Source organism: Symphalangus syndactylus, chromosome 20, assembly GCF_028878055.3.
Source record: "Symphalangus syndactylus isolate Jambi chromosome 20, NHGRI_mSymSyn1-v2.1_pri, whole genome shotgun sequence".
Classification (NCBI taxonomy): domain Eukaryota; kingdom Metazoa; phylum Chordata; class Mammalia; order Primates; family Hylobatidae; genus Symphalangus; species Symphalangus syndactylus.
Genome location: NC_072442.2, coordinates 60,755,382 through 60,781,825, shown reverse-complemented (window position 1 = coordinate 60,781,825; position 26,444 = coordinate 60,755,382). Strand labels below are relative to the sequence as shown.

Genomic DNA, 26,444 nt, shown 5'->3' with positions numbered 1-26,444 from the left:
ATCCCAGCACTTTGGGAGGCCAGGGTGGGTGGATCACAAGGTCAAGAGTTTGAGACCAGCCTGGCCAACATGGTGAAATCCTGTCTCTACTAAAAATACAAAAATTAGCCAGGCATGGTGGTGCACGCCTGTAATCCCAGCTACTCAGGAGGCTGAGGCAGGAGAATCATTGAACCTGGGAGGCAGAGGTTGCAGTGAGCCAAGATTGTGCCACTGCACTCCAGCCTGGGCGACAGAGCGAGACTCCATCTCAAAACAAAACAAAACAAAACAAAAGTCAAAATTGTGGGAATTTGCAGTCTTTTCTGCCATTAAGTCTTCTGGATTTTTCTACAGGTTGACTCTAAAAGTTGAAATCCAGTCAAGGATATTTACATTATTATGGCCACATGAACATCTTTTAAGCTCAGGCCAAACAATGGGCTGGAATTACACTTGCTTCTCCACGTACTCCATCCCATAATCCATGTGTCACTCAAAGGACAATGTGGCAAGCAAGCACTAAGGCCCTAAATTGATACTGTAGCAATTAAATACAATTATGTTGTGTTATAGCTTGTGTTTCATTTATTTTGTTTTATTTTTTATTTTTATTATTTATTTATTTATTTATTTATTTATTTATTTGTTGTTGAGACGGAGTCTTGCTCTGTCACCCAGGCTGGAGTGCAGTGGCACAATCTCGGCTCACTGCAAGCTCCGCCTCCCGGGTTCACACCATTCTCCTGCCTCAGCCTCTCCGAGTAGCTGGGACTACAGGTGCCCGCCACCACACCCGGCTAATTTTTTTGTATTTTTAGTAGAAACGGGGTTTCACCGTGGTCTCGATCTCTTGACCTCGTGATCCGCCCGCCTCGGCCTCCCAAAGTGCTGGGATTACAAGCGTGAGCCATCGCGCCCGGCCTTTTTTTTTTTTTTTTTTTTGACAGGGTCTTACTCTGTTGCTCGTGCTGGAATGCAGTGGTGTGATCATAGCTCGCTACAGCCTCGACCTCCCAGGCTCAGGTGATCCTTCCATCTCAACCTCCTGAGTAGCTGGGACTACAGGCATGCACCACCATGCCCAGCTCTATGGATGCTTTTTCTTGACTCTCTTTAAGTATATTAGATAGTACTCTTTGTATCCTGAATTATCTCTGTTTCCTCCAGTGTCCAATTGTGTTTGTTAATTTTGGTATTTCTCTTTTTTTTTTTTTTTCGAGACAGAGTCTTGCTCTGTTGCCCAGGCTGGAGTGCAGTGGCGCAATCTCAGCTCGCTGCAACCTCCATCTCCTGGGTTCAGGCAATTCTCTGCCTCAGCTTCCCGAGTAGCTGGGAACTACAGGCGCCTGCCACCATGCCCGGCTAATTTTTTTGTATTTTTATTAGAGATGGGGTTTCACCATCTTAGCCAGGCAGGTCTTGAACTCCTGATCTCGTGATCCACCCGCCTCGGCCTCCCAAAGTGCTGGGATTACAGACGTGAACCACCCCGCCCGGCCAATTTTGGTCTTCTTTTTCTTTCTTTTTTCTTTTTTGAGACGAGGCTCTGTTGCCCAGGCTGGAGTGTAGTGGTGCAATCACAGTTCACTGCAGCCTCAAACTCCCGGGCTCAAACAACCCTCCTACCTCGGCCTCCTGAGTAGCTGGGACTACAGACATGGGCTAATTTTTTAAAACTTTTCTGTAGAGATGGGGTCTTGATGTTGCCCAGGCTGATCTCGAACTCCTGGCCCCCAGCCTTGGCTTCCTGGGATTACAGGCGTGAGCCACCGTGCCGGACCAATTTTGGTCTTTCTTTTGCATGCTGCTGGTCCTCCTCAGATGCTTGGGAATCATTGGTAATGATGGGCTTCAGAACGTGCTACCCTAAACGATGCACCTAGGCATAGTGAGTGTTTTAAGCTGAAGGAATTTGAGAAAACCGCAGAAGCCGAAGGATCTTTCTTACCTTCTCCTGCCCTTCTTCCCTGAACCAGGTCATACAACCTGGAACTCCCTGCCCTTTTCCTGAAGAAGCAAATAATAGCCTCCTGTGAGAGGCGCCCTCCCTGCACCTGGAAGAAAGGAGCGTCCTTATCTCTGAAGACACAGGGACACAGAAGAATCTGAACCAACAGGCCTTCCTGAGTTCCCCATCTCCCCGCAGGAGGTGCCCGCACACGCACAGCCCCGTCGCTGCCGCGGCCGCACACAACGGATCTCGCCCTGGTGGTGCACGCCCGGGCTGGGCGCTCGGAGGTCGGGTGGGCGCCCACTCCGTCCGCTGCGCGCACAGCGCCCGGCGAGAGGCTCAGAGTTTAATCACACACAGCGTCCGGCTTCCTGTCCCCAGCGCCCCCTCCCGCCCCGTTTCCCTTGCCCCTCCCTCTCCCCAGCCCGATCCGCCCGCCGGCTCCCCCTCCCCCGATCCCTCGGGTCCAGGGATGGGGGGGCGGTGAGGCAGGCACAGCCCCCCGCCCCCATGGCCGCCCGTCGGAGCCAGAGGCGGAGGGGGCGCCGGGGGGAGCCGGGCACCGCCCTGCTGGTCCCGCTCGCGCTGGGCCTGGGCCTGGCGCTGGCCTGCCTCGGCCTCCTGCTGGCCGTGGTCAGCTTGGGGAGCCGGGCATCGCTGTCCGCTCAGGTGAGGCCCCGCTGCGCACCCCTTCTTGGGCACTTCAGGAGCTGAGACTGCAGAGGGGCCGCTGGGGGCCGGCTGGGCTGAAGGCAAGGGGAAGGGAGGATGGGTGGAGGGTGAGATGTCAGGTGGAGCGGCACGGGGTGACGCTGCCTCCTTCCCAGCAGGAGCCTGCCCAGGAGGAGCTGGTGGCAGAGGAGGACCAGGACCCGTCGGTGAGTGGGCGTGGGCGCGGTCTGCAGGCTGCTGGGGCATGGGAAGTGTGCATAGCCGAGGCTGCAGGTGTGTGCAGCTGTGCCAGCCATACACGAGGTGTGTGCAGGGTATGTGTGAACACAGTGCGTGCATGGGTGTGCGTCTGCAGGGTTGTGTGTGCGTGGTGACAACTCTGTGTGAGGGGTTTGTGCTGGGGTTGTGCCGCCTGAGTCTGAGGTGTTTATTGGTTGGGGGTGACGTGGTTGTATAAGATATGTGAGTCTGCGTGGAAGAGGGGTGCGGTTGTGTACAGGGTGCGTATCTTCTGTGCGTGGTGACTGGGTGTGGGCGTGTGTGCAATGTGCCAATTGAGGGCAGGGTCTGCGTTGGTTGCGCATGGGTGGGAAAGTGTAGCTGGTCTAGAGGAAAGGGTGAGGACTGGAGCCGGACCCCCAGCCTCGCCTTTGCCCGGGGCCCCAGCTGTAGTTGGCTGAGGGGTTTAATCTGTCCCTAAGACTTCTGTGTCTATTGCTGGCTGGTGGCTCTCCTGACAGGCCCCGTCTGTCTCACTTTATACCTCTGGGAGTCCGTGGTTGAACGCTGCCCTAATTCCCCTAGGAACTGAATCCCCAGACAGAAGAAAGCCAGGATCCTGTGCCTTTCCTGAACCGACTAGTTCGGCCTCGCAGAAGTGGTGAGCATCCCTCTATCCCAACCTCAGGAAGCGGGCAGAGCAAAAACCATTATCCACAGGGAGAAACTGAGGCATGGAGGGTGAAAGGAGGCTCAGAGTCATGCAGCTAACCAGCCAAGACTCAAACCTAGGGATTCTCGCCCTCCTCTGAAGCTCCTTCTGTCACATGGATGTGCTCCTTCAGACCCTACCCCAAACAGGAAGGTGGGATGGCCATGAGTTAGAAGAACTACTGGGATCCTGATGGAGACTAGGCCTGGGAGTCAGAGGCCTGGACCTCAGTAGGCAAAGAGACTTCGGAATGGGATGATGGGGTGGCCGGACGACCACGTGTCCAAGTCGGCATGCAATTGTCCTGGCCCCCACCTGTTATCTCAGTGTGATTGGTAGCAGCTTCCCGTTTTGCTCTCAGAAGTATCCCAGTGTGGATGACAAATTATAGTCACTCTACTTACCGAGGAAGATGAGGCCTGAGATTCTAAGGCCAGGAGTCTGGACAAGAATAAGGATGCCAGGGTCCCTGAGAGGGGAACGGGGCTGGGAGAGTGGCTCTGGCACCCCCACTAGGGCCCGCTTTGCTCATCTGTCTTTCCTTGATCCTCAGCACCTAAAGGCCGAAAAACACGGGCTCGAAGAGCGATCGCAGCCCATTATGAAGGTGGGTGATGGGTGAGCCATACCCGGGAGGAGAGGGGCAGGTGGCAGAGGGGCAGGGCAGGTCTCATCAGCCCTTTCCTACACTTTACAGTTCATCCACGACCTGGACAGGACGGAGCGCAGGCAGGTGAGACCCCAATCCCCCCACAGCACTGGCCTCCTGGGAAAAGGGCCCCTCAAAACCTTTGACCTCCCACTCCCTTCCCTGCCATCAGTCTCAGAACCACAGAAGCCAGTTCATGAAGGTCTTGGTTCTCTCTGTGACCCAGGCATGGGACCCCATGAAAGACCCCTACCCTTCCCCAGAACTCTGCCCAGCTCCCCCAGCAAATCACTGTCCCAGCTCCCTCCTTCAGCCCTCATTCTTCTCCAAGAAGCACTTTTCATTCTTTTTTCTTCTGTCTCCTCCATATTCCACGTCCTGATGACCTTTTCTCAAAATGCTGCTAGTGTCTGCTCATCTTTTCCGTTTCTACCCCACCCTCTACCTCAGCACCGTGACCTCAGAACCTCAAACCCAGCCTGTTGCTCCTTCCCCACTCCACATCCTCCCTACCCCTCCACTCCATCCGACCTGTGCTGCCATGCTGAGCCCCTAAACTTCACTTTTGTTATGGTATTGGCTGTCTACATGGCTTCCAGTCTCTTCGTGGTCTGGCCTCAACCTAATTTCCCTGCACTCTTATGCTGTCTTCATGCTTGGTGGGCTGACACCCCTGCTCCCCGTGTGCCTCTTCTGGACTTTGCACATACCATCCCCTCACCCAGAATGTCCTTCCGCTGTGAGAGGCAGGGAGGCATGAGGGGTGCTCAGCCGAGGGTTCACAGCAGAGATGGTGAGAAGTGGACGGGTTCAGCCTGCGTCCTGAAGATATTACTGACTTATGGGTTGGAGGTGAAGAATAAAAGAAAGGGAGGAATCACAGATGACTTCTAGATTTTTTATTTTTTTTTAAGACAGAGTCTCACTGTGTCGCCCAGGCTGGAGTGCAGTGGTGCGATCTCGGCTCACTGCAACCTCTGCCTCCCAGGTTCAAGAGATTCTCCTGTCTCGCCTCCCAAGTAGCTGAGATTACAGGTGTGTGCCACCACGCCTGGCTAATTTTTGTATTTTTAGTAGAGACGGGGTTTTGCCATGTTTTCCAGGCTGGTCTCAAACTCTTGACCTCCAGTGATCTGCCCGCCTCAGCCTCCCAAAGTGCTGGGATTACAGGTGTGAGCCACTGCACCCAGCCGGCTTCTAGATTTTTAACCTGAGTATCTCTGGGAAGAATGATGCTATTTCCTAAGAAGGGGTTGACCAGCGAATAAATAGGTTGGGAAGTATGTAAGATAATTATTAACGTTGAGATGTCTAAAATAAACAAGTGGATAAATGACAATAAAGTAAATTTCACAAATGCATGGCTGGACATTGTCGACTAGCTCAGGCTAGGTCAGGACGGATAAAGCCAGGAGTCATGGCCATACGGATGGCTTTTTTTTTTTTTTTTTTTTTTTTTTTTTTTGAGACAGAGTCTCGTTCTGTCGCCCAGGCTGGAGTGCAGTGGTGCGATCTTGGCTCACTGCAACCTCTGCCTCCTGGGTCCAAACGATTCTCCTGTCTCAGCCTCCCAAGTAGCTGAGATTATAGGCGGGCACCACCACACCCAGCTCATTTTTGTATTTTTTAGTAGAGACAGGGTTTCACCATGTTGGCCAGGCTGGTCTTGAACTCCTGATCTCAGGTGATCCGCCAGCCTCAGCCTCCCAAAGTGCTGGGATTACAGGCGTGAGCCCCTGTGCCCGGCTTATCAATGGCATTTAAAGCCACAGGATTGGGTGAGATGCCAGGAGAAAGAAGGGCCCCACGAATGAAGCCCTGAGGCTCTTGGGCATCTTGAAGTGGAGCTGAGGGGAAAACCAGGAGAGACTGAGAAGAAGCTGGAGAGAGAGGAAGAAACCCAGGGAGGGTGGCATCCTGGATTCAGAGAAACCACTGTTTCAAGGAGGATGTGGCTGTCTGTGTTGAATGCAGCTGAGAGATCACATGAGATGAGAACAGAGAAATGATGGCTGGGTTTGGTAACGTGAAAGTCCTGCTGACCTTAAAGAGGGTGGTTTCAGTGGCATAGTTAGAACAGGAAGGCAGTGTGCATTGGGTTGAGAAGAAAATGAGAAATAAGGAACTGGAGGCAGGGACAACCTTTTTTCTTTTTTTTTTTTTTGAGATGGAGTTTCACTCTTGTCACCCAGGCTGGACCCAGTGCAATGGCACGATCTTGGCTGACTGCAACCTCCACCTCCCGGGTTCAAGCAATTCTCCTGCCTCTTAGCCTCCCGAGTAGCTGAGATTACAGGCATGCACCACCACGCCCGGCTAATTTTGTATTTTTAGTAGAGACAGGGTTTCTCCATGTTGGTCAGGCTGGTCTCAAACTCCTGACCTCAGGTGTTCCACCCGCCTCGGCCTCCCAAAGTGCTGAGTTTACAAGTGTGAGCCACCGTACCCGGCCTAGGACAACCCTTTTTAGAAGTTTCTCTGTAACAAGGAGCAGAGAAATAGGCCAGTAGGTGGAGGGGTGTGTGGACCAAGGACAAGCAAGGAAAAGTTTACTTCTGTGAACAATACTATTTTCTTTTTTTTTTTTTTTTTTTGAGACAGAGTCTTGCTGTTGCCCAGGCTGGAGTGCAATGGCGCGATCTCGGCTCACTGCAGGCTCCGCCCCCCGAGGTTCACGCCATTCTCCTGCCTCAGCCTCCCGAGTAGCTGGGACTACAGGCGCCCACCACCTTGGCCGGCCAATTTTTTGTATTTTTAGTAGAGACAGGGTTTCACCATGGTCTCGATCTCCTGACCTCGTGATCCGCCCGCCTCGGCCTCCCAAAGTGCTGGGATTACAGGCGTGAGCCACCGCGCCCGGCCAACAATACTATTTTCATCTGAACATGTACTGAAGGCTTTCTTGAGATAGGCACTGTGTCTGGCACTTTGTTTGGTCTTATCTAATCCTCACAACAGCCCTGAAAGGAAGATACTCTAATTACCTCCATTTTACAGATGGAGGTTACACAACTTGTCTGAGGCCATGAGATACTAAGTGGTGGAGCCAAGATTTGAACCCAGCTAGAATGTGCCCGTGTACAGGACATGGTCTGCATGAAAGGCGAGGTGGCTGGTGCAGGGGTGAGGGGTCCATGCAGGGGCCACATCCAAAAAGGGGAGAGGGAAGTTTCCAGAAAGAAGAGAGGACACATCTCCCACCATTACCAGAGGGTCAAAGGAGAACAAGAGAACAGGTGGGTTTGTAGATTTGCTGAGGGGAGATGAGGGAGCCTTTGCTCGATGTGACTTCTAGGTCCTCTGGACAACTAGGGAGACAGAGACAGGAGATTTGAGGAGAAATGGTACAAAATCTCATCTTGCTGATTACGAAAGCAAGCTTCGTGGGGGAATGTAAGATTGCCAGGCAGGACGGAATGTCCAGGTGAGGTTTGTGGCTGGAGATAAATGATACCAGGCAAGCCCTCCGTGGTCCTGGGCACACCATACCCTTTGGCTACAAGCAGCCTTTGCTCAGGCTGGCTTCATAGCTAGGAATGCCCTCTCTTCTCTGCCCTCCCTACTTTTCTCTTTTTTTTTTTTTTTTTTTTTTTTTGAGACGCAGTCTCGCTCTGTCACCCAGGCTGGAGTGCAGTGGCGCGATCTCGGCTCACTGCAAGCTCCACCTCCCGGGTTCACGCCATTCTCCTGCCTCAGCCTCTCCAAGTAGCTGGGACTACAGGCGCCCGCCACCACGCCCGGCTAATTTTTTTTGTATTTTTAGTAGAGACAGGGTTTCACCGTGGTCTCGATCTCCTGACCTCGTGATCCGCCCGCCTCGGCCTCCCAGAGTGCTGGGATTACAAGCGTGAGCCACCGCGCCCGGCCATGCCCTCCCTACTTTTCATGCCCAGGTCAGCCTTCCTTCCCTCTGTATAGACCACTTATTTAGGCAATTATCCAGACATTCATTCATTCATTGACTCAACAGGCATTGAAGACCTACTGTTTGCTAGGGGCCAGGCTAGGTGCCCACAGCAACTAATATCCAGACCCCCCCTTTTTTTTTTTGAGATGGAGTCTCACCCCGTCGCCCAGGCTGGAGTGCAGTGGCGCGATCTCAGCTTACTGCAAGCTCCGCTTCCTGGGTTCATGCCATTCTCCTGCCTCAGCCTCCCAAGTAGCTGGGACTACAGGCGCCTGCCACCACGCCCAGCTAATTTCTTTTTATTTTTTAGTAGAGACGGGGTTTCACCATGTTAGCCAGGATAGTCTCGATCTCCTGACCTCACGATCCACCCACCTCAGCCTCCCAAAGTGCTGGAATTACAGGCATGAGCCACCGCGCCCAGCCGGTCAGACTCATTTTTTTTTTGAGGTGGAGTTTTGCTCTTATTGCCCCAGCTGGAGTGCAGTGTTGCCATCTCGGCTCACTGCAACCTTCCCAGGTTCAAGCGATTCTCCTGCCTCAGTCTCCTGAGTAGCTGGGACTACAGGCACCTGCCACCACGCCTGGCTAATTTTTTTTTTTATGTTTCAGTAGAGACGGGGTTTCACCATGTTAGCCAGGATGGTCTCGATCTCCTGACCTCCTGATCCACCCGCCTTCGCCTCCCAAAGTGCTGGGGTTACAGGTGTGAACCACTGCGCCCAGCCTCAGACCGATTCTTAAGGACTCACTGTCTAGGAGAGGAAACAGGCATATAGATTTGTAATTACAGGCTGGGTGCGGTGGCTCACACCTATAATCCCAGCACTTTGGGAGGCCAAGGCAGGTGGATCACTTGAGGTCACAGCCTGGCCAACATGGTGTCTCTACTAAACATACAAAAAAAAAAAAAAAATTAGCCAGCTTTGGTGGCACGTGCCTGTAATCCCAGCTACTCAGGAGGCTGAGGCAGGAGAATCACTTGAACCCAGGAGGCAGAGGCTGCAGTGAGCTGTGATTGTGCCACTGCACTCCAGCCTGGGCAACAGAGTGAGACTCCATCTCAAAAAAAAAGAAAATTGTAATTACAGTGGAATATGACAAAAACAATAATAAAAGTGGCCAAAGATACCTGGCAACACAGGAGAAGACAGACATGGCTGTGGAGTCAGGTATTCCCTCCCTACATTGCAAGACGCCACTGGGCCTTGAAGCAGGAGTGTAAGACAAGACAGGCAAGGGGTCAAGGATGGTGGGTGCAAGCAGAAGCAGCCCCTGGGGCAAAAGCCCCGGGTTTGCCCAGAGCATGATGAGGCTGGGGGACTCTAAATTCAGCGTGGCAGAAGCAGAAAGTGCAAGAGGAGCAAGATGGGGATGAGGCTGGAGACAGAAGCCAGGCCACATGGTGGCATGTGGGAACTATTCTGAGGTGAGCCATCGGAAGGAGGAAGGTGAGGCGAGGCGGGCTTACATCTGCATCTTAGAGACTCATTCTGTGGCTTTGTGTAGGGAATAAGCTGGAGGAAGCCAGAATGGAAACAGGGAATGCTGTGAAAACCAGACGGAGGCACCAGATGGGGGAGAGAGGGGAGAGAGCTATTTAGGAGGCAGGATTGATAGGAACTGGTGATCGATGAATGATGTAGGTAAAGGAGAGGCTTGAGTATCCCCCTGGTGGCAGAAGTCAAATGTGGAAAACAGACAGTAAAGCAAGAGTGGGATGAGGGGAGTCAGCTCAGTGTTGGTCGAGATGAGTTTGAGGGGCTGTTGCTGTTCAGATGGTGCGGTTGGCAGGGTAAGGAAGGGAAGGAGACTTCAGTGCTGGAGACTCTAAAGAGCACAGGTTGTGGGAACCCATTGGTGGAAATAAAAATGCCCAGTGAGCGTTACTTTTTTTTTTTTTTTTTTTTTTTTGGAGACAGAGTCTAGCTCTGTTGCCCAGGCTGGAGTGCAGTGGCACGATCTTGGCTCACTGCAACCTTCCCCTCCTGGGTTTAAGCAATTCTCCTGCCTCAGCCTCCCAAGTAGCTAGGATTACAGGTGCCTGCCACCATGCCCTGCTAGTTTTTGTGTTTTTAGTAGAGACGGGGTTTCACCTTGTTGGCCAGGCTGGTCTCGAACTCTCGACCTCAGGTGATCCGCCCACCTCGGCCTCTCAAAATGCTGGGATTACCAGCGTGAGCCACTGCACCTGGCTGAGCATGATGTTTTCAAGGCGCATCTGTGCCATAGCGTGTATCAGTACTTCACTCTTTTTATGGCCAAATAATATTCCATTATATGGATAGACATTTTGTTGATGGACAATTGGGTGTTATTTTTAGTTGTACTAATTCAGATAATGTATGCTTACATCCTCAATATAAAAGAAGCAAATAATATAGATATCCATGAAGTAAAACGTTAAATCCCCTCATGCTTCTCCTTCAGTTCTACTCTTCTCCCCAAAAGTGACTGCAGGTGACAATCTGCCCTGGATGTCTCTGGCCATATATATTAGATTTTTTCACATAACTTCTTAGTCAACTATGGGCCTCATAGGGGATGGGTCCTCCCTTGCCCGGGGTGATCTATGTGTCTTCTGGGCAAAGCGGGCGCTGAATGTTCATATGCTCAGTGGATCCCTGGGGAGTATGGGGGAGTCCTGTAGAGAGACGTTTCCTTATCTCTGAGCATCCGTGTTCAGGTGTGGACGGGACAGTGAGTGGCTGGGAGGAAGCCAGAATCAACAGCTCCAGCCCTCTGCGCTACAACCGCCAGATCGGGGAGTTTATAGTCACCCGGGCTGGGCTCTACTACCTGTACTGTCAGGTAAGCCCCACCTGGCTGCATGGGTAACACAGTAAGGGAGCGGCTAAGGGTTTGCCAGGAGAGTGGGGGACAAGCTACAGGGCTGGGAGGGTGAGTTGGGGTTTGGGTCGGATGGGATGCCTGCGTCGCTGAGGAAATTGGAAATTGAGGCGAGGGCCGGCAGAGGCCTGGACTCGGCCTGTTGTCCCCACCCCAGGTGCACTTTGATGAGGGGAAGGCTGTCTACCTGAAGCTGGACTTGCTGGTGGATGGCGTGCTGGCCCTGCGCTGCCTGGAGGAATTCTCAGCCACTGCGGCGAGTTCCCTCGGGCCCCAGCTCCGCCTCTGCCAGGTGTCTGGGCTGTTGGCCCTGCGGCCAGGGTCCTCCCTGCGGATCCGCACCCTCCCCTGGGCCCATCTGAAGGCTGCCCCTTTCCTCACCTACTTCGGACTCTTCCAGGTTCACTGAGGGGCCCTGGTCTCCCCGCTGTCGTCCCAGGCTGCCGGCTCCCCTCGGCAGCTCTCTGGGCACCCAGTCCCCTCTGCCCCACCCTCAGCTGCTCTTTGCTCCAGACCTGCCCCTCCCTCTAGAGGCTGCCTGGGCCTGTTCACGTGTTTTCCATCCCACATAAATACAGTATTCCCACTCTTATCTTACAACGCCCCCCACCGCCCACTCTCCACCTCACTAGCTCCCCAATCCCTGACCCTTTGAGGCCCCCAATGATCTCGACTCTCCCCTGGCCACAGACCCCCAGGGCATTGTGTTCACTGTACTCTGTGGGCAAGATGGGTCCAGAAGACCCCACTTCAGGCACTAAGAGGGGCTGGACCTGGCGGCAGCAAGCCAAAGAGACTGGGCCTAGGCCAGGAGTTCCCAAATGTGAGGGGCGAGAAGCAAGACAAGCTCCTCCCTTGAGAATTCCCTGCGGATTTTTAAAACAGATATTATTTTTATTATTATTGTGACAAAATGTTGATAAATGGATATTAAATAGAATAAGTCATAGTCTCTCTCTTTATTGGGGCTCAGGGGACACTCCCAGGGTAGCCGGGGGCCACGGGAAGCGGGGCGTTGCGGAGCGGCACAGCTGGAATTCCAGGATGGTGTTCAGGCTTGGGGGCGGGGACCTCCATGCCTCCAACCCCCAGGTGGGAGCAGAGGTAGAAAGGGACACTGCCCAGGAGAAAATCAATTCTCTGCCCAAGGTACAGCAGGAGCGGCCTCCTTTCCCTAGGAGGCGGACGGACTTCCTCCTGCGGGGGAATCCCTCCCTGGCTGGGAGGAGCAGGGGCCCTTCCTCTTGGTGGCCTCAGGACATTCAGCAGGTGCTGGCACAGGCCCTGGCTGGGAGGTGGGGTAGGCAGGAGCCAGCCTGGAGGAGGGGCTCAGAGTCAGCAGGCACACGGGAACCCGGAATCCTGTGTGCCGGGGAGGAATCCTGCAGTGGCCGGGGGGCTTGAGGCTGCTGCTTTGTCTCTTCGTCCAGAGCCTTATGTAAGAGCTTTTCTCGGGAAACAGGAAGTCCTGCTTGCCAAGTTCAGCACAGGGAGTAGTGCAGGCCTTATTCCAACACACCCGGCCCAGCCTTAACCCCAGAACTCAGCCAGTTTCTTGCTTCCGTGCCCCTGGTTCTCCTCCCCACCGAGCCCACCCCTCCTTTCCCACCTTCAGTCACCCCTAGTGAACTGCCCCAGCGATCTCTGCTGTGCCTGAGCCAGAGGGTCTTCCACCCTCGCCCTGACCCTGGACACTGCCCAGCTTGGCCCCCCATCCTGCTCCTGGCACCATGCCCTCTAGCCAGCCAACCTTCCCTCCCCCAACCCTGGGGCCGCCCCAGGGTTCCTGCGCACTGGCTGTTCCTCCTGGGTGTCACTGGCAGCCCTGTCCTTCCTAGAGGGACTGGAACCTAATTCTCCTGAGGCTGAGGGAGGGTGGAGGGTCTCAAGGTAACACTGGCCCCACAATGGACTGCCAGGAACATTAACAGTACCCTTAGCTTGCTTTCCTCCTCCCTCCTTTTTATTCTCAAGTTCCTTTTTATTTGTCCTTGCGTAACAACCTTCTTCCCTTCTGCCCCACTGCCCGTACCCCTACCCGCCCTGCCACCTCCTTGCTACCCCACTCTTGAAACCACAGCTGTTGGCAGGGTCCCCAGCTCATGCCAGCCTCATCTCCTTTCTCGCTAGCCCCCAAAGGGCCTCCAGGCAACATGGGGGGCCCGGTCAGAGAGCCAGCACTCTCAGTTGCCCTGTGGCTGAGTTGGGGGGCAGCTCTGGGGGCTGTGGCTTGTGCCATGGCTCTGCTGACCCAACAAACAGAGCTGCAGAGCCTCAGGAGAGAGGTGAGCCGGCTGCAGAGGACAGGAGGGCCCTCCCAGAAGGGGGAAGGGTATCCCTGGCAGAGTCTCCCGAAGCAGGTGAGTGAGGGGAGGAGGGTGTCTGGGAGAGGATGGTTGGCATGCGGGGTCGCTGGGCCTCCTGGTCTGCAAAGTTTCAAGGGGGTGCAAGAGAGGGTCTCCGGTTTGGAAGTCAGGGGCGCAGGGGCGCGGCCATTCCAGGAAAGGAAATTGTTAAAGGTTAATGCTTCTCATACCTAACAAATTCTGGAGGGCAGCCAGCACCAACACTCAGGGAGCTGGGAAAAGGTGCATGAGAGATTTGAGGCATTTCGGGGGCAGGGGAGGGCTGGGAAGGAAGGCTGGCTGGGACCCTTGCATCTTAACCTAACCTTGACCCTCTTTCCATGAGCAGAGCTCCGATGCCCTGGAAGCCTGGGAGAATGGGGAGAGATCCCGGAAAAGGAGAGCAGTGCTCACCCAAAAACAGAAGAGTGAGGCTTCCAGGGTGCAGCAGGGGTGGGAGGTGATCAAGCAGCATGGGGATTGTAAGCCCGAGTCAGGGTGAGGGTGGAGGCTGCCAACAGCACAATGGGGGAAAGTGGACGTGGCTGAGATTCCCTCTTTCTCTCCTCAGAGCAGCACTCCATCCTGCACCTGGTTCCCATTAACGCCACCTCCAAGGGTGAGCACTATTTTAAATAATGGCTTTGGGGAGGTGCAATAACCAGGAACTCTGGGGCTGGCACTTGGGCTCAAGGGGTCCTTATAAGTGAAAGGGGAAGAACCAAAAAGCATCTGAGAGTGCCAAGAAGTCCTGAGCGACACACTTCTCACCTCCAGATGACTCCGATGTGACAGAGGTGATGTGGCAACCAGCTCTTAGGCGTGGGAGAGGCCTACAGGCCCAAGGATATGGTGTCCGAATCCGGGATGCTGGAGTTTATCTGCTGTATAGCCAGGTAACCCCAGCGACACTCTGAGCTTCACAGAGGGCCTCTTTGGCCCGTTACTGAGCGTTCCTGACCCCTCTATTCATACCAAACCTAGCAGACCCTTCTTTCTTCCCTTGTTAGCGCTCCTGGGGCCTCCCAGAACTGAGCCAGGCCATCCTGTTTTCTTCAACATCTCCCTTCCCTGCCAGGTCCTGTTTCAAGACGTGACTTTCACCATGGGTCAGGTGGTGTCTCGAGAAGGCCAAGGAAGGCAGGAGACTCTATTCCGATGTATAAGAAGTATGCCCTCCCACCCGGACCGGGCCTACAACAGCTGCTATAGCGCAGGTGAGAGCCGTGTGGGCAACCGAAAGCAGGACATCTCTGACCTGGGGTAGCAGTGCAGGGAGCTACCGCTAAGAGGGAGGTTGGAAACCTAAACAGAGGCGGGTCTGAGGAGTGAAGTGCAGAATGCCGGGTTCTTACAGGAGGCAGAGGAACGGTGGAGCTGGAGAAGGCAGGGGAAATGGCATCTGGATGGCTGTGCTTCACTGCCAATCTACTTTCTCTCTTTTCTCAGGTGTCTTCCATTTACACCAAGGGGATATTCTGAGTGTCATAATTCCCCGGGCAAGGGCGAAACTTAACCTCTCTCCACATGGAACCTTCCTGGGGTTTGTGAAACTGTGATTGTGTTATTAAAAGTGGCTCCCAGCTTGGAAGACCAGGGTGGGTACATACTGGAGACAGCCAAGAGCTGAGTATACAAAGGAGAGGGAATGTGCAGGAACAGAGGCGTCTTCCTGGGTTTGGCTCCCCGTTCCTCACTTTTCCCTTTTCATTCCTACCCCCTAGACTTTGATTTTACGGATATCTTGCTTCTGTCCCCCATGGAGCTCCGAATTCTTGCGTGTGTGTAGATGAGGGGCGGGGGACGGGTGCCAGGCATTGTCCAGACCTGGTCGGGGCCTACTGGAAGCATCCAGAACAGCACCACCATCTAGCGGCCGCTCGAGGGAAGCACCCGCCGGTTGGCCGAAGTCCACGAAGCCGCCCTCTGCTAGGGAAAACCCCTGGTTCTCCATGCCACACCTCTCTCCAGGTGCCCTCTGCCTCCTCACCCCACAAGAAGTCTTATCCTACGTCCTTCTCTCCATCTATCGGACCCCAGTTTCCATCACTATCTCCAGAGATGTATCTATTATGCGCCCGTCTACAGGGGGTGCCCGACGACGACGACGGTGCCTTCGCAGTCAAATTACTCTAAGGGTCCCAAGGTTTGGCTTTCACGCGCTCCATTGCCCCGGCGTGGCAGGCCATTCCAAGCCCTTCCGGGCTGGAACTTGTGTCGGGGGAGCCTCGGATGTATCGTACGCCCTGGTGTTGGTGTTGCCTCACTCCTCTGAGCTCTTCTTTCTGATCAAGCCCTGCTTAAAGTTAAATAAAAGAGAATGAATGATACCCCGGCTCCATTTCCCCCACTGCCTCGCCTCAGCCGGGTCCTCTTAGAGGATCTCCCGCCCTCCTGGCTCTCCTGTGACGCGCCCCCCGCCGGATCAAGGTACTGGGGACGCCGCTAGGGTCAGGCTCACGAGCGCGGAGAAGACGAGCACGGCGCAAAAGAGAAAGTGGCGGGGTCGCCACGCGCGGCCGGGCGGCAGATGTGCGCAGGCGCGGCCGGGCGGCAGATGTGCGCAGGCGCAGCCTCGCGTAGCGCTCTGGGCGGGCCGGTCCCGTGGCGCCGGCGTCCTCGGGTAGGCGGGACTGCGCGCTTGGTGGCCGCGCCGGCGCTCTTCGCCGGGTGTGACGTACTAATCGTGCGCCGCCGCTGCCGGTGGGCCCGGGGCTCGCGGGAGGGGAAGGAGGAGGGGGGGAGGAGTGGCGGCGGCGGTGGCGCTGGCGGTGGCGGTGGCGGTGGCGGAGGTGGAGGTAGAAGCTGAAGCAGAGCCAGAGGCGGCGCGGCGGGGTGCTCGGCGGCGCGGCACGCGGCCCAGAAGCGTTGGAATCCTGAATTGAGACGGCTGCGCCTAAAGACAGCAGGAGTGGCGGGGCCGCCGCCGTCGCCAGAGAGATGAGCCGGGAAGCTTGAGGCCGGAGACGCCCGCCCTCGGGCCCGTCCGCCCGGCTTCCCTGCTCCCGGTGAGGACGCCCCCTCCCCTTCCCCCAGCCCTGCCTTGGCCTCTCCCATTCCTGGGCCTCGCTCCCACCGAACCGGGGCCCAGAGGCCCGCAAAGGGGCTTCTTAAGGCCCGTGTGCGCCGAGCCATCCAAGCTCGTGGGACCAGACTGGTGCCGGGTTGCATTCTGGTCCCCGAGGATGAAGTAGGTGGGGGCTGGGCCGGCCTGGCTCGTGCGCTCCGTTCTGTCTCAGCGCCTTGATTCGGTTCTCTTTAAGTTTCCTTCGAAGTCCTTCCCCGTTTATTAGCCTCTGCCCCCGAGCCATATCCCTGGCATCTGCACCTGAGATGACCGCAGCCTTCCCATGCTCCCTGTTCATCCAGGGTGTTAGAGAACTGTCTCCCACTCCAGCCCATAGTTTCCACGTGCAAGTTGCATTCTCCTCAAGTACCACGGTTATCATGTCCCTGAGGAAAGAAATTACCCTTGTTGGGCCCTCAAAGGACAGCCCTGGTGGTATTAAAATAAAGACGCAGAACCTGGCAGTGCTATTGGGTTTGGCCTGGGGATCTTAGAAATAAGATCTCTGAGGCCTGCTGCTTAGCCATTTTCCCTTGTCTCTGGACTGGGGAGAGATGATGGCACAGACCCTAAAGGGCCCCTTGTGGACCGCGTTAACTGGGAGGATCTTAAGTTACGAGTTTTGCGTTTTTTCCTCTTTTCTTTATTTGCATCTGAATCCAGAGGAGGCATGGCCAGGAAGAGAGGCAGGATCTGCGGTGGGGTCATGCTTAGATTTTGATACCCTGATCTTTGTTTTTCAGGGTACTGGAAGATGAAAGAGACTATACAAGGGACCGGGTCCTGGGGGCCTGAGCCTCCTGGACCCGGCATACCCCCAGCTTACTCAAGTCCCAGACGGGAGCGTCTTCGTTGGCCCCCACCTCCCAAACCCCGACTCAAGTCAGGTGGAGGGTTTGGGCCAGATCCTGGGTCAGGGACCACAGTGCCAGCCAGACGCCTCCCTGTCCCCCGACCCTCTTTTGATGCTTCAGCAAGTGAAGAGGAGGAGGAAGAAGAGGAGGAGGAGGAGGATGAAGATGAAGAGGAGGAAGTGGCAGCTTGGAGGCTGCCCCCCAGATGGAGTCAGCTGGGAACCTCCCAGCGGCCCCGCCCTTCCCGCCCCACTCATCGAAAAACCTGCTCACAGCGCCGCCGTCGAGCCATGAGAGCCTTCCGGATGCTGCTCTACTCAAAAAGCACCTCGCTGACATTCCACTGGAAGCTTTGGGGGCGCCACCGGGGCCGGCGGCGGGGCCTCGCACACCCCAAGAACCATCTTTCACCCCAGGAAGGGGGTGCGACGCCACAGGTGCCATCCCCCTGTTGTCGTTTTGACTCCCCCCGGGGGCCACCTCCACCCCGGCTGGGTCTGCTAGGTGCTCTCATGGCTGAGGATGGGGTGAGACGGTCTCCACCAGTGCCCTCTGGGCCCCCCATGGAGGAAGATGGACTCAGGTGGACTCCAAAGTCTCCTCTGGACCCTGACTCGGGTAAGGTGGGAAAGGGGCGTGGGGTTGCAGGGGAGGGGTTAGGGAGGGATAAGAGCCTGGAGCACCAGGAGCCTGTTGCCATGGTGAGAGTTGGGCTTAAGGAAAGTAGGATGGCAGAGTGACGGCTCCAGAAGAGCTGCGAAATGTCTTCATTAAGCCCCACTTTGAGCAGAAAGTAAGCCTGGGAGTGAGCCTGGCAGTTTCCCAGGCAGAGCTAGGAAACAGATTCCCTAAGTAGGTATCCTGTGGTCTTGAGCGCAGATGAGAAAGGGAGATGTGGTTTAGAAAAATCCTGTCCACGCGAAATCCCTTGTTGGCCTCTCAGTATAAGAACCCCTGTGTCTACATCTCCAGAGGGTACCATTCCCATAGTGGTGGGATGGGATCTCTCCCAGTAGTGGAGTATATCATCTTACAGTTGTGAAAGAATATTTCCCTTTCGGAGAATTCCAGCCAAACAATTTCAGGCTCTCTAGGTCTTTATTACATATTCAAGTATTCATTGAGCCTTTACAATATGCTGGGTACTATGCTAGGTGTTTGGCATATAGTGGTGACAAATATCCCTGAAGTTTTCATTTCTAAATGCTAATCCTTTTTCTCTCTTCCTGTCTGTGAGTAGGAGCTCTCTCTCCGTCCCTGTAGAATCTCTTGGACGTGTTTATCTCATGCTTATGGGGTCCCCGTTTCTTGGGGTAGGATTGACATTGGTGGATTCTGCTTCAGTGTATCCTTCTTGCGGTCTTATTTGCATGCATGAGTCACCCGTGTGCATCCCATTGTCCTTTCCCCCAGGCCAGTCTCTCATGCCCATTCCATTTCCCCTGCCCTATAGGCCTCCTTTCATGTACTCTGCCCAACGGTTTTGGGGGACCATCTGGGCCAGAAGGGGAGCGCAGCTTGGCACCCCCTGATGCCAGCATCCTCATCAGCAATGTGTGCAGCATCGGGGACCATGTGGCCCAGGAGCTTTTTCAGGGCTCAGATTTGGGCATGGCAGAAGAGGCAGAGAGGCCTGGGGAGAAAGCCGGCCAGCACAGCCCCCTGCGAGAGGAGCATGTGACCTGCGTACAGAGTAAGGCGCCCTTGAGCAACTAGCCTCTCTCCCTCCGCCAACTCCTAGAGTAGAGTCTGGAGGCCTCACCCCCTCCTCTCTCCCTTTCCACTAGGCATCTTGGATGAATTCCTTCAAACGTATGGCAGCCTCATACCCCTCAGCACTGATGAGGTAGTAGAGAAGCTGGAGGACATTTTCCAGCAGGAGTTTTCCACCCCTTCCAGGTGAGGCTTGAAAGCCCTCCTTCAAAGGAGGGCTGGGGCCTCGGGGATGTGGAGAGAATACTGCTGCCTTTTCTCCCATAGGGCTGTAGTTGGGGAGGAGGAAGCTAGAGCTGAAGGGGAGGACTCTGCAGGCAGGTGCCAAGTCCTTGGAAGCTGATGGGAGAGTCTTTACCTGGGACCCTGAAATGTTCTACCTGAGTAGTCATGTTTATCTTTCTGGGGAGCGGGCCTTTGGCAGGTCCTCAGAAGGACCCATCATGAGCCAGAAAAAAGGGGGTCAGTTAGAATTTGTATTCCAGGGAGTAGTAGGTATTTCAGTGTGCCCCAGCTGCATCATCTTTTGTGTGACTCCACCCTTGGCCTACTCAGGAAGGGCCTGGTGTTGCAGCTGATCCAGTCATACCAGCGGATGCCAGGCAATGCCATGGTGAGGGGCTTCCGAGTGGCCTATAAGCGGCATGTGCTGACCATGGATGACTTGGGGACCTTGTATGGACAGAACTGGCTCAATGACCAGGTGAGAAAGGGTAGAGAAACAGGCCTGAGAGGGGATTCAGGGAGCAGGGTGTCTGGGGCCCTCTGCATGGGGGAGCTCTGTACCCATGCCGCACCCTCCATGGCAAGCTGCCTCCCATCTTCTCCCCAGGTGATGAACATGTATGGAGACCTGGTCATGGACACAGTCCCTGAAAAGGTAGGCCCAACCAGATAGGTCAGTACCCAGAAGAACTTCTGCAGTTTTAAGCAGCTTTTTAAGCTCCTTTCATCTCTTTCATTTTACATAGAGAGGTTCTCTGTTTCAGGGAGAGAGGTGGTAGTGGTAGTGTATTAATTTCAAATCTGTAATCTTGACCCTGGATTTATCGGTTGTTTTCCTTTCTGCCAGTAGTTAGTGTTTTTCGCTATCGCCAGCCCCAAGGATTGGGATGGGTTCCTATTGTAAAACAAGGTTTAAAAAAAAAAAAAAAAAAAAAAAGGCTGCCGGGCATGGTGGCTCATGCCTGTAATCCCAGCACTTTGGGAGGCCGAGGTGGGTGGATCACCTGAGGTCGGGAGTTCAAGACCAGCCTGACCAACATGGAGAAATCCCATCTCTACTAAAAATACAAAATTAGCTGGGCGTGGTGGTGCATGCCTGTAATCCCAGTTACTCAGGAGGCTGAGGGAGGAGAACTGCTTGAACCCGGGAGATGGAGGTTGCGGTGAGTCGAGATCCACGCCATTGCACTCCCGCCTGGGCAATAAGAGTGGAATTCTGTCTCAAAAAAAAAAAAAAAAACAACTTTGGCTGGGTGCGGTGACTCATTCCTGTAATCCCAGCACTTTAGGAGGCCAAGGCGAGTGGATCACCTGAGGTCAGGAGTTCGAGACCAGCCTGGCCAACATGGTGAAACCCTGGCTCTACTAAAAATATAAAAATACCAAAAAGTTAGCTGGGCATGGTGGGTACCTGTAGTCCCAGCTACTCGGGAGGCTGAGGCGGGAGAATCGCTTGAACCCAGGAGGCGGAGGTTGCAGTGAGTTGAAATCATGCCACTGCACTCCAGCCTGGGCAACAGAGCAAGGCCCTGCCTCAAAAAAAAAAAAAAAAAGCCTGGTTTGTTGACTCATACCTATAATCTCAATGCTCTGGAAGGCCGAGGCAGGCAGACAGACAGATTGAGGCCAGGAGTTTGAGACCAACCTGGGCAACATAGTGAGACCCTGTCTCTACCAAAAAAAAAACCAAAACAAAAACCCAGAGTTTGTTTTTACTGTCAGTGGACTGAGGAGGGGAGACTTAGTGGGAGAATCTGAGGTCTTTTAATTCCATTGAGCATTTTTGTGTCATTGGCACAGGTGCATTTCTTCAATAGTTTCTTCTATGATAAACTGCGTACCAAGGGTTATGATGGGGTGAAAAGGTGGACCAAAAACGTGAGTTTTGAATTCACATCTACTTGTGTAACGCCTTGCCTGTAAAGAATGAGAGTCTTGTTTTCTCTGAGCCCTTTCCCTGATGGTGTTCATTCAGTCTTTCAAAGATTAAACGTCTCGTGTGTGTGTAGGCACTAAGGATACAGTATTAAATAAGGAAAACCTGCCCTTGTGGACTGAGAATAAAGTTAAATTGCAGCTAGTGATAAGTGCTGTGGGCAGATCAAAACAGAGTAATGTGAGGCTGGGCGCAGTGGCTCACGGCTGTAATCCCCAACACTTTGGGAGGCCAACGCGGGCGGATCACCTGAGGTCAGGAGTTCGAGACTAGCCTGGCCAACATTGAGAAACCCTATCTCTATTAAAAATACAAAAATTAGCCCTGTGTGATGGCAGGTGGCCTGTAAGCCCAGCTATTCCGGGAGGCTGAGGCAGGAGAATCGCATGAACCTGGGAGGCAGAGGTTGCAGTGAGCCGAGACCCCGCCATTGCACTCCAGCCTGGGCAACGAGCAAAACTCCGTCTCAAAAAAAAAAAAAAAAAAAAAAAAAAACAAAAAACCACAGTAATGTCATAGCGTGGAAAGTGGGTACTTTGGGTGATCTAGGAAGGCCTCTCATAGCTGAGACTTGAAAGATGAGCAGCCAGCCATGTGCAGATCTGGGAATAGCAAGTACACAAGACCCATAGTGAAAAACCATGGCTGAGGAACAGAGGGCTTGTGGGGGTGACCTTTGTAGTTGGCGCAGAGTGAGCAAAGGGAGATTGATACAAAATTCGGTCAGAGAGTAGATCATCATGTAAGACATGTACGGTAGGCTGAGGAGGGGGGTTTTATTGCGCGTATACTGAGAAGCCATTGAGTTTTAAGCCGGCTGAGAAGTGCCTTCTGTTTTAAACTCCTATTTCAATGATAGATTGAAAGGGGGGCAAGAATGGAAGCAGAAACAGAGCACAGTAGTCCAGGTGAGAAACTTGAACTGGAGTGCTAAAGGAAGAGAGAGAGAGTAGTTTTATTTAGGATAAATTTTACGAGTAAAACCAGTAGGACTGACAGGCTCTGTGATACTGAGAGATACATATTTGGTCTCCTGACCAGGCTCCTGGCATTCAACTTCCAAAATCTTTGGAATCTCCAGTGATGTGTGTTTTTGTGTGCTGATGAGTTGATTCATGGCCAGCCCCTCTAGGTGGCTTCATGATTAGAGGGTTGGAACTTTCAGCCTCACCCCCACCAACTTCCTGGGAGGGGAAAGGGGCCAAAGGTTAAGGCAGTCACTGAAGATCAGTGATTTAATCAGTCATGCCTAGTAGTGAAGCCTCCGTAAAAACCTGAAAGGGGCTGGGCACGGTGGCTCACGCCTGCAATCCCAGCACTTTGGGAGGCCGAGGCGGGCGGATCACAAGGTCAAGAGATTGAGACCAACCTGGCCAACATGGTGAAACCCCATCTCTACTAAAAATATGAAAATTAGCTGGGCGTGGTGGCGTGCGCCTGTAGTCTCCGGGAGGCTGAGGCAGGAGAATTGCTTGAATCCGGGAGGCAGAGGTTGCAGTGGGCCGAGATCGCGCCACTGCACTCCACCCTGGGTGACAGAGTGAGCCTCTGTCTCAAAAAAGAAAAAACCCGAGAGGAGGAGTTTGGAGACATTCTAGACAGCTGAAGGGTGGAGGCTCCCACAGGATGGCCTCCGGGCCTCTCCCCACTACCTTTCCCTGTGCATCTTTTCATCTGTACTCTTTGTATTACCCTTTGTAATAAACTGGTAAATGTGTTTCCATGAGTTCTGTGAGCTGCTCTAGCAAATTAATCAAATTCAAGGAGGGGGTCATGGGAACGCTGATCTAACCAGTTGGTGAGAAACAGATAAAACAACCTGGGGCTTAGGACTGGCATCAGAATTGGGGGCAGCCTTGTGAGACTGAGCCCTAAAACCTGTGACACATTATCTCCAGGTAGATAGTGTTGGAATTGAATTGGGGGATACCCAGCTGTGTCCACTGCAAAATTGCTTGCTTGGTTGTTGGTGGAGAGAAAGCCCCACACACTTCTTAGTGACCACAGGTTACAGAAGTATTTTGTGTTGTGAGAGTATAGTAGGAAAGATTTGTTTTTTTGCCGGGCGCGGTGGCTCACGCCTGTAATCCCAGCACTTTGGGAGGCTGAGGCAGGCGGATCACGAGGTCAGGAGATCAAGACCATCCTGGCTAACACGGTGAAACCCCGTCTCTACTAAAAATACAAAAAATTAGCCGGGCGAGGTGGCGCGTGTCTGTAGTCCAAGCTACTTGGGAGGCTGAGGCAGGAGAATGGTGTGAACCTGGGAGGTGGAGCTTGCAGTGAGGTGATATCGTGCCACTGCACTCCAGCCTGGGCGACAGCGAGACTCCATCTCAAAAAAAAAAAAAGATTTGTTTTTTCCTCCACAGGTTGGATGTGGGAAATGAAGAAAAAGAAATGGAGGATGATGCCTAGGTTTTTGGCCTATGTAACGGGAAAAGTGGGAGAGGAACAGGTTGGGGGAGGAAAATCAAGAGTTCTTTTCTCTTCTGGTTTCCCTGCCCTCCCATTCAAAGGCCAGGAAATTTCTATAACTAGGCAGGATGACTGGCTCCAGCATTGCTTAATTTCAGTCCTCAAATTCAAGAGCTTACACCCTCAGGGATCTTCTTCCAGTAGAGGAAAGGGTGGTGACATACAGTGAAAAACATGTTGGCCTTCTTCATACTGAGTTTGAGTCCCACTTCTGCCATTTCTTTCTTTTATGACCTTGTGCAAGTCACGACTTTCCAAGCTGCAATTTCCTCATGTTAGGTTGAATGTGAGAACTTCCCGGTAGGATTGTTATGAGCATTAACTGAGTGTTTACTTTATGCTGTGTCTTGTTCTAAGTGTATGATGGGTAGTCACTAGTTTAATCCTCATATCAAATGGATGAGGTGTAGGTACTACTATTTACGCTCTCTGACAGATAGGGAAACTGCGGTATAGAAGGTTATTAAGTAGGTTGCCCACAGTCATAAGCCAGTAAATGGAGGAGCTGTATTTGAATTCTGGCAGGCTCCAGAATCCTAGGCCTGGGTTCTTAGCTGCTAAGTGCTTCTCCCTTTAAAGTGTGAAAAGCACCTGCCCATCATGGGTTCTCAAGTGTTCGTTCTGATGTCACCTCCATTGTCCGACCTTCCTTCCTTACCCCGAAGAGCTGAAACATGGAGATTCTGAGCTTGCCCACAATCTAGGGCTTGGGTCTTCTGTTCTTTCACTTGGTTCCCTTACCTGTGTCTCTGTTCCTCTCTAGAACCTTCATGGCAAAAGGCAAGACTTCTGTGTGTTGTACCTGACCTGTGGCACTATCTCTTTAGGTGGACATCTTCAATAAGGAGCTACTGCTAATCCCCATCCACCTGGAGGTGCATTGGTCCCTCATCTCTGTTGATGTGAGGCGACGCACCATCACCTATTTTGACTCGCAGCGTACCCTAAACCGCCGCTGCCCTAAGGTTTGAGGGGGTAGGAGAGAGATGGGCAAAATGTGGGAGGTGCAGTGGCAAGGCATTGCAGGAAGAAGAGTGGGCTTTGGGTCTTTGAGGGGCGACCTGGGCATGGTGTCTGCCACCACTGTACCCACCATACTGTGTTCAGTTGAGAAACTTAGGGCATCACTTTCTCTTTTTCCCCATCCACATAGCATATTGCCAAGTATCTACAGGCAGAGGCGGTAAAGAAAGACCGACTGGATTTCCACCAGGGCTGGAAAGGTTACTTCAAAATGGTGAGTTTCCTGAGGGAGGGGTATGGGGTGTTGGTGGGGATAGTGGTAGAAGGCAGAAATTGAAGTCCTACCCCTGGGAGTCTCCATGTGAAGGGCCTGCTTTCTTTCTCTTCTCTAGAATGTGGCCAGACAGAATAATGACAGTGACTGTGGTGCTTTTGTGTTGCAGGTAAGCAGATGACGGGGCCACCTCCTCTAGCTCTGAAGTCAGTTGGGTGAAAGGGTTGGGAGGCTGTTGTGCATCCCCTCATTTGGCTCATAGTCAGTTGTGGAGCAGGAAGGAATCTGTTTTAGAACACCAAAACACTGGCTTCACTGCTTCTCTTCTGGGCTTCTCCATCCCACATTGGGACTGGGTCTCTGGTCTTGGGCCTCTGGCCTTCGTAGAGCTCCCTGCTAACCTCCAACTCAGTGTATTTTCTCCATCTAAAACATTGTATCATGTACCAAGTAAGAACACTAGCTTTAGAGTCAGACTGTTTTTGAACCCCAGGCTATGGGACCCTGGCTCCCTTTGGGGATGTTCTCTGAAAGATGGAGACACATCTCATATGAAATGTGTAGCACAGGTCCTGACACGGGGGGTTTCTCATGGCCTGCTTTGTTAACACCCAGTACTGCAAGCATCTGGCCCTGTCTCAGCCATTCAGCTTCACCCAGCAGGACATGCCCAAACTTCGTCGGCAGATCTACAAGGAGCTGTGTCACTGCAAACTCACTGTGTGAGCCTCGTACCCCAGACCCCAAGCCCATTAATGGGAAGGGGGACATGGGAGTCCCTTCCCAAGAAACTCCAGTTCCTTTCCTCTCTTGCCTCTTCCCACTCACTTCCCTTTGGTTTTTCATATTTAAATGTTTCAATTTCTGTATTTTTTTTTTCTTTGAGAGAATACCTGTTGATTTCTGATGTGCAGAGGGTGGCTACAGAAAAGCCCCTTTCTTCCTCTGTTTGCAGGGGAGTGTGGCCTGGGTGGAGCAGTCATCCTCCCCCTTCCCCGTGCAGGGAGCAGGAAATCAGTGCTGGGGGTGGTGGGCGGGCAATAGGATCACTGCCTGCCACATCTTCAAACTTTTTTTTATATATATATATATAAATGCCACGGTCCTGCTCTGGTCAATAAAGGATCCTTTGTTGATACGTAAGTGGTGGTCTTCCTTAAGGGGCCTCAAATTAGTGGATATGCTTAGCTCAGACCTCCCAGCCAGGCTCTTGAGACTAAAGGGTTCAGCTTTCCATCCCTGGCTCAGGCACTGCCAACACCTTGTCTTCATCACCCAAATCCCCCAGATGGGAGCAGAGGGCAGGAAGGAGGGAAAGTAGATAAGCCTCAAGAATAAGGGCATCCGAGAGGGAAGCTGGGTAACTGGACACAAGAGACTGGGGAGGGGACCAACCAGGATTCATGACAGTACCCCTAAGCCCTTTACAGTTTTCTTCCATCCCTCCACCCTCCAGCCAGGGGAATCCTCCCATCCCTGCGATATCGCTGTTGGTTCCTTCATCCCTGGCACACGTCCAGGCAGTGTCGAATCCATCTCTGCTACAGGGGAAAACAAATAACATTTGAGTCCAGTGGAGACCTGGAGCAGAAGTAAAGGGAAGTGATAACCCTCAGAGCCCGGAAGCCTCTGGAGGCTGAGACCTCG

The 26,444-nt window shown here is 53.4% G+C and overlaps 3 protein-coding genes and 1 long non-coding RNA gene across 13 annotated transcripts; 3 read left to right on the top strand and 1 right to left on the bottom strand.

Annotated features, from left to right (window-relative positions):
• The first annotated feature begins 2,103 nt into the window (after positions 1–2,103).
• On the top strand, positions 2,104–11,891 carry TNFSF12 (TNF superfamily member 12). 4 transcript variants are annotated; one of them, XM_063628355.1, is made up of 8 exons: positions 2,104–2,602; positions 2,761–2,811; positions 3,410–3,485; positions 4,090–4,143; positions 4,234–4,269; positions 5,104–5,220; positions 10,779–10,903; positions 11,100–11,891. In XM_063628355.1, exons 1-8 carry the CDS (start codon positions 2,444–2,446, stop codon positions 11,349–11,351), a joined length of 870 nt encoding a protein of 289 aa, XP_063484425.1. In that variant the 5' UTR covers positions 2,104–2,443; the 3' UTR covers positions 11,352–11,891. The 4 variants fall into 4 exon arrangements, with proteins under 4 accessions (XP_063484425.1, XP_055114105.1, XP_055114106.1 ...); XM_063628354.1 differs by having other exon boundaries at positions 2,327–2,602; positions 2,764–2,811; XM_055258130.2 differs by lacking the exon at positions 5,104–5,220 and having other exon boundaries at positions 2,121–2,602.
• Positions 11,878–15,842, bottom strand: LOC134735170 (uncharacterized). 2 transcript variants are annotated; one of them, XR_010117959.1, is made up of 2 exons: positions 15,749–15,842; positions 11,878–15,583 (listed from the first exon to the last, which is right to left on the bottom strand). It is a non-coding gene; the product is annotated as an uncharacterized lncRNA (long non-coding RNA). The 2 variants fall into 2 exon arrangements; XR_010117960.1 differs by having other exon boundaries at positions 15,722–15,840.
• TNFSF13 (TNF superfamily member 13) lies at positions 12,241–15,617 on the top strand. 5 transcript variants are annotated; one of them, XM_055258126.2, is made up of 7 exons: positions 12,241–12,832; positions 13,073–13,302; positions 13,637–13,715; positions 13,859–13,906; positions 14,065–14,183; positions 14,366–14,504; positions 14,737–15,617. In XM_055258126.2, the coding sequence occupies exons 2-7, from the start codon at positions 13,096–13,098 to the stop codon at positions 14,844–14,846; spliced, it is 702 nt and encodes a 233-aa protein (XP_055114101.1). In that variant the 5' UTR covers positions 12,241–12,832; positions 13,073–13,095; the 3' UTR covers positions 14,847–15,617. The 5 variants fall into 5 exon arrangements, with proteins under 5 accessions (XP_055114101.1, XP_055114099.1, XP_055114103.1 ...); XM_055258124.2 differs by having other exon boundaries at positions 12,241–13,302; XM_055258128.2 differs by lacking the exon at positions 13,637–13,715 and having other exon boundaries at positions 12,241–13,302; positions 13,864–13,906.
• A 117-nt stretch (positions 15,843–15,959) lies between the features above and the next one.
• Positions 15,960–25,940, top strand: SENP3 (SUMO specific peptidase 3). Of its 2 annotated transcripts, XM_055258111.2 has the most exons (11): positions 15,960–16,295; positions 17,098–17,826; positions 18,662–18,901; positions 18,996–19,107; positions 19,477–19,624; positions 19,754–19,801; positions 20,947–21,024; positions 24,388–24,525; positions 24,714–24,797; positions 24,916–24,966; positions 25,413–25,940. In XM_055258111.2, exons 2-11 carry the CDS (start codon positions 17,109–17,111, stop codon positions 25,521–25,523), a joined length of 1,728 nt encoding a protein of 575 aa, XP_055114086.1. In that variant the 5' UTR covers positions 15,960–16,295; positions 17,098–17,108; the 3' UTR covers positions 25,524–25,940. The 2 variants fall into 2 exon arrangements, with proteins under 2 accessions (XP_055114086.1, XP_055114087.1); XM_055258112.2 differs by lacking the exon at positions 19,754–19,801 and having other exon boundaries at positions 16,011–16,295.
• The last annotated feature ends 504 nt before the right edge of the window (positions 25,941–26,444 follow it).

Coding starts and splice junctions, on each gene's coding strand:
- TNFSF12 (XM_063628355.1), top strand. CDS start 2,444: ATGGCCGCCCGTCGGAGCCAGAGGCGGAGGGGGCGCCGGGGGGAGCCG. Junction 2,603..2,760: donor GGGCATCGCTGTCCGCTCAG/GTGAGGCCCCGC, acceptor CCTCCTTCCCAG/CAGGAGCCTGCCCAGGAGGA. Junction 3,486..4,089: donor AGTTCGGCCTCGCAGAAGTG/GTGAGCATCCCT, acceptor CTTGATCCTCAG/CACCTAAAGGCCGAAAAACA.
- TNFSF13 (XM_055258124.2), top strand. CDS start 13,045: ATGCCAGCCTCATCTCCTTTCTCGCTAGCCCCCAAAGGGCCTCCAGGC. Junction 13,716..13,858: donor GCTCACCCAAAAACAGAAGA/GTGAGGCTTCCA, acceptor TTCTCTCCTCAG/AGCAGCACTCCATCCTGCAC. Junction 14,184..14,365: donor TTTATCTGCTGTATAGCCAG/GTAACCCCAGCG, acceptor CTTCCCTGCCAG/GTCCTGTTTCAAGACGTGAC.
- SENP3 (XM_055258111.2), top strand. CDS start 17,109: ATGAAAGAGACTATACAAGGGACCGGGTCCTGGGGGCCTGAGCCTCCT. Junction 19,802..20,946: donor TGGACACAGTCCCTGAAAAG/GTAGGCCCAACC, acceptor TCATTGGCACAG/GTGCATTTCTTCAATAGTTT. Junction 24,526..24,713: donor TAAACCGCCGCTGCCCTAAG/GTTTGAGGGGGT, acceptor CCATCCACATAG/CATATTGCCAAGTATCTACA.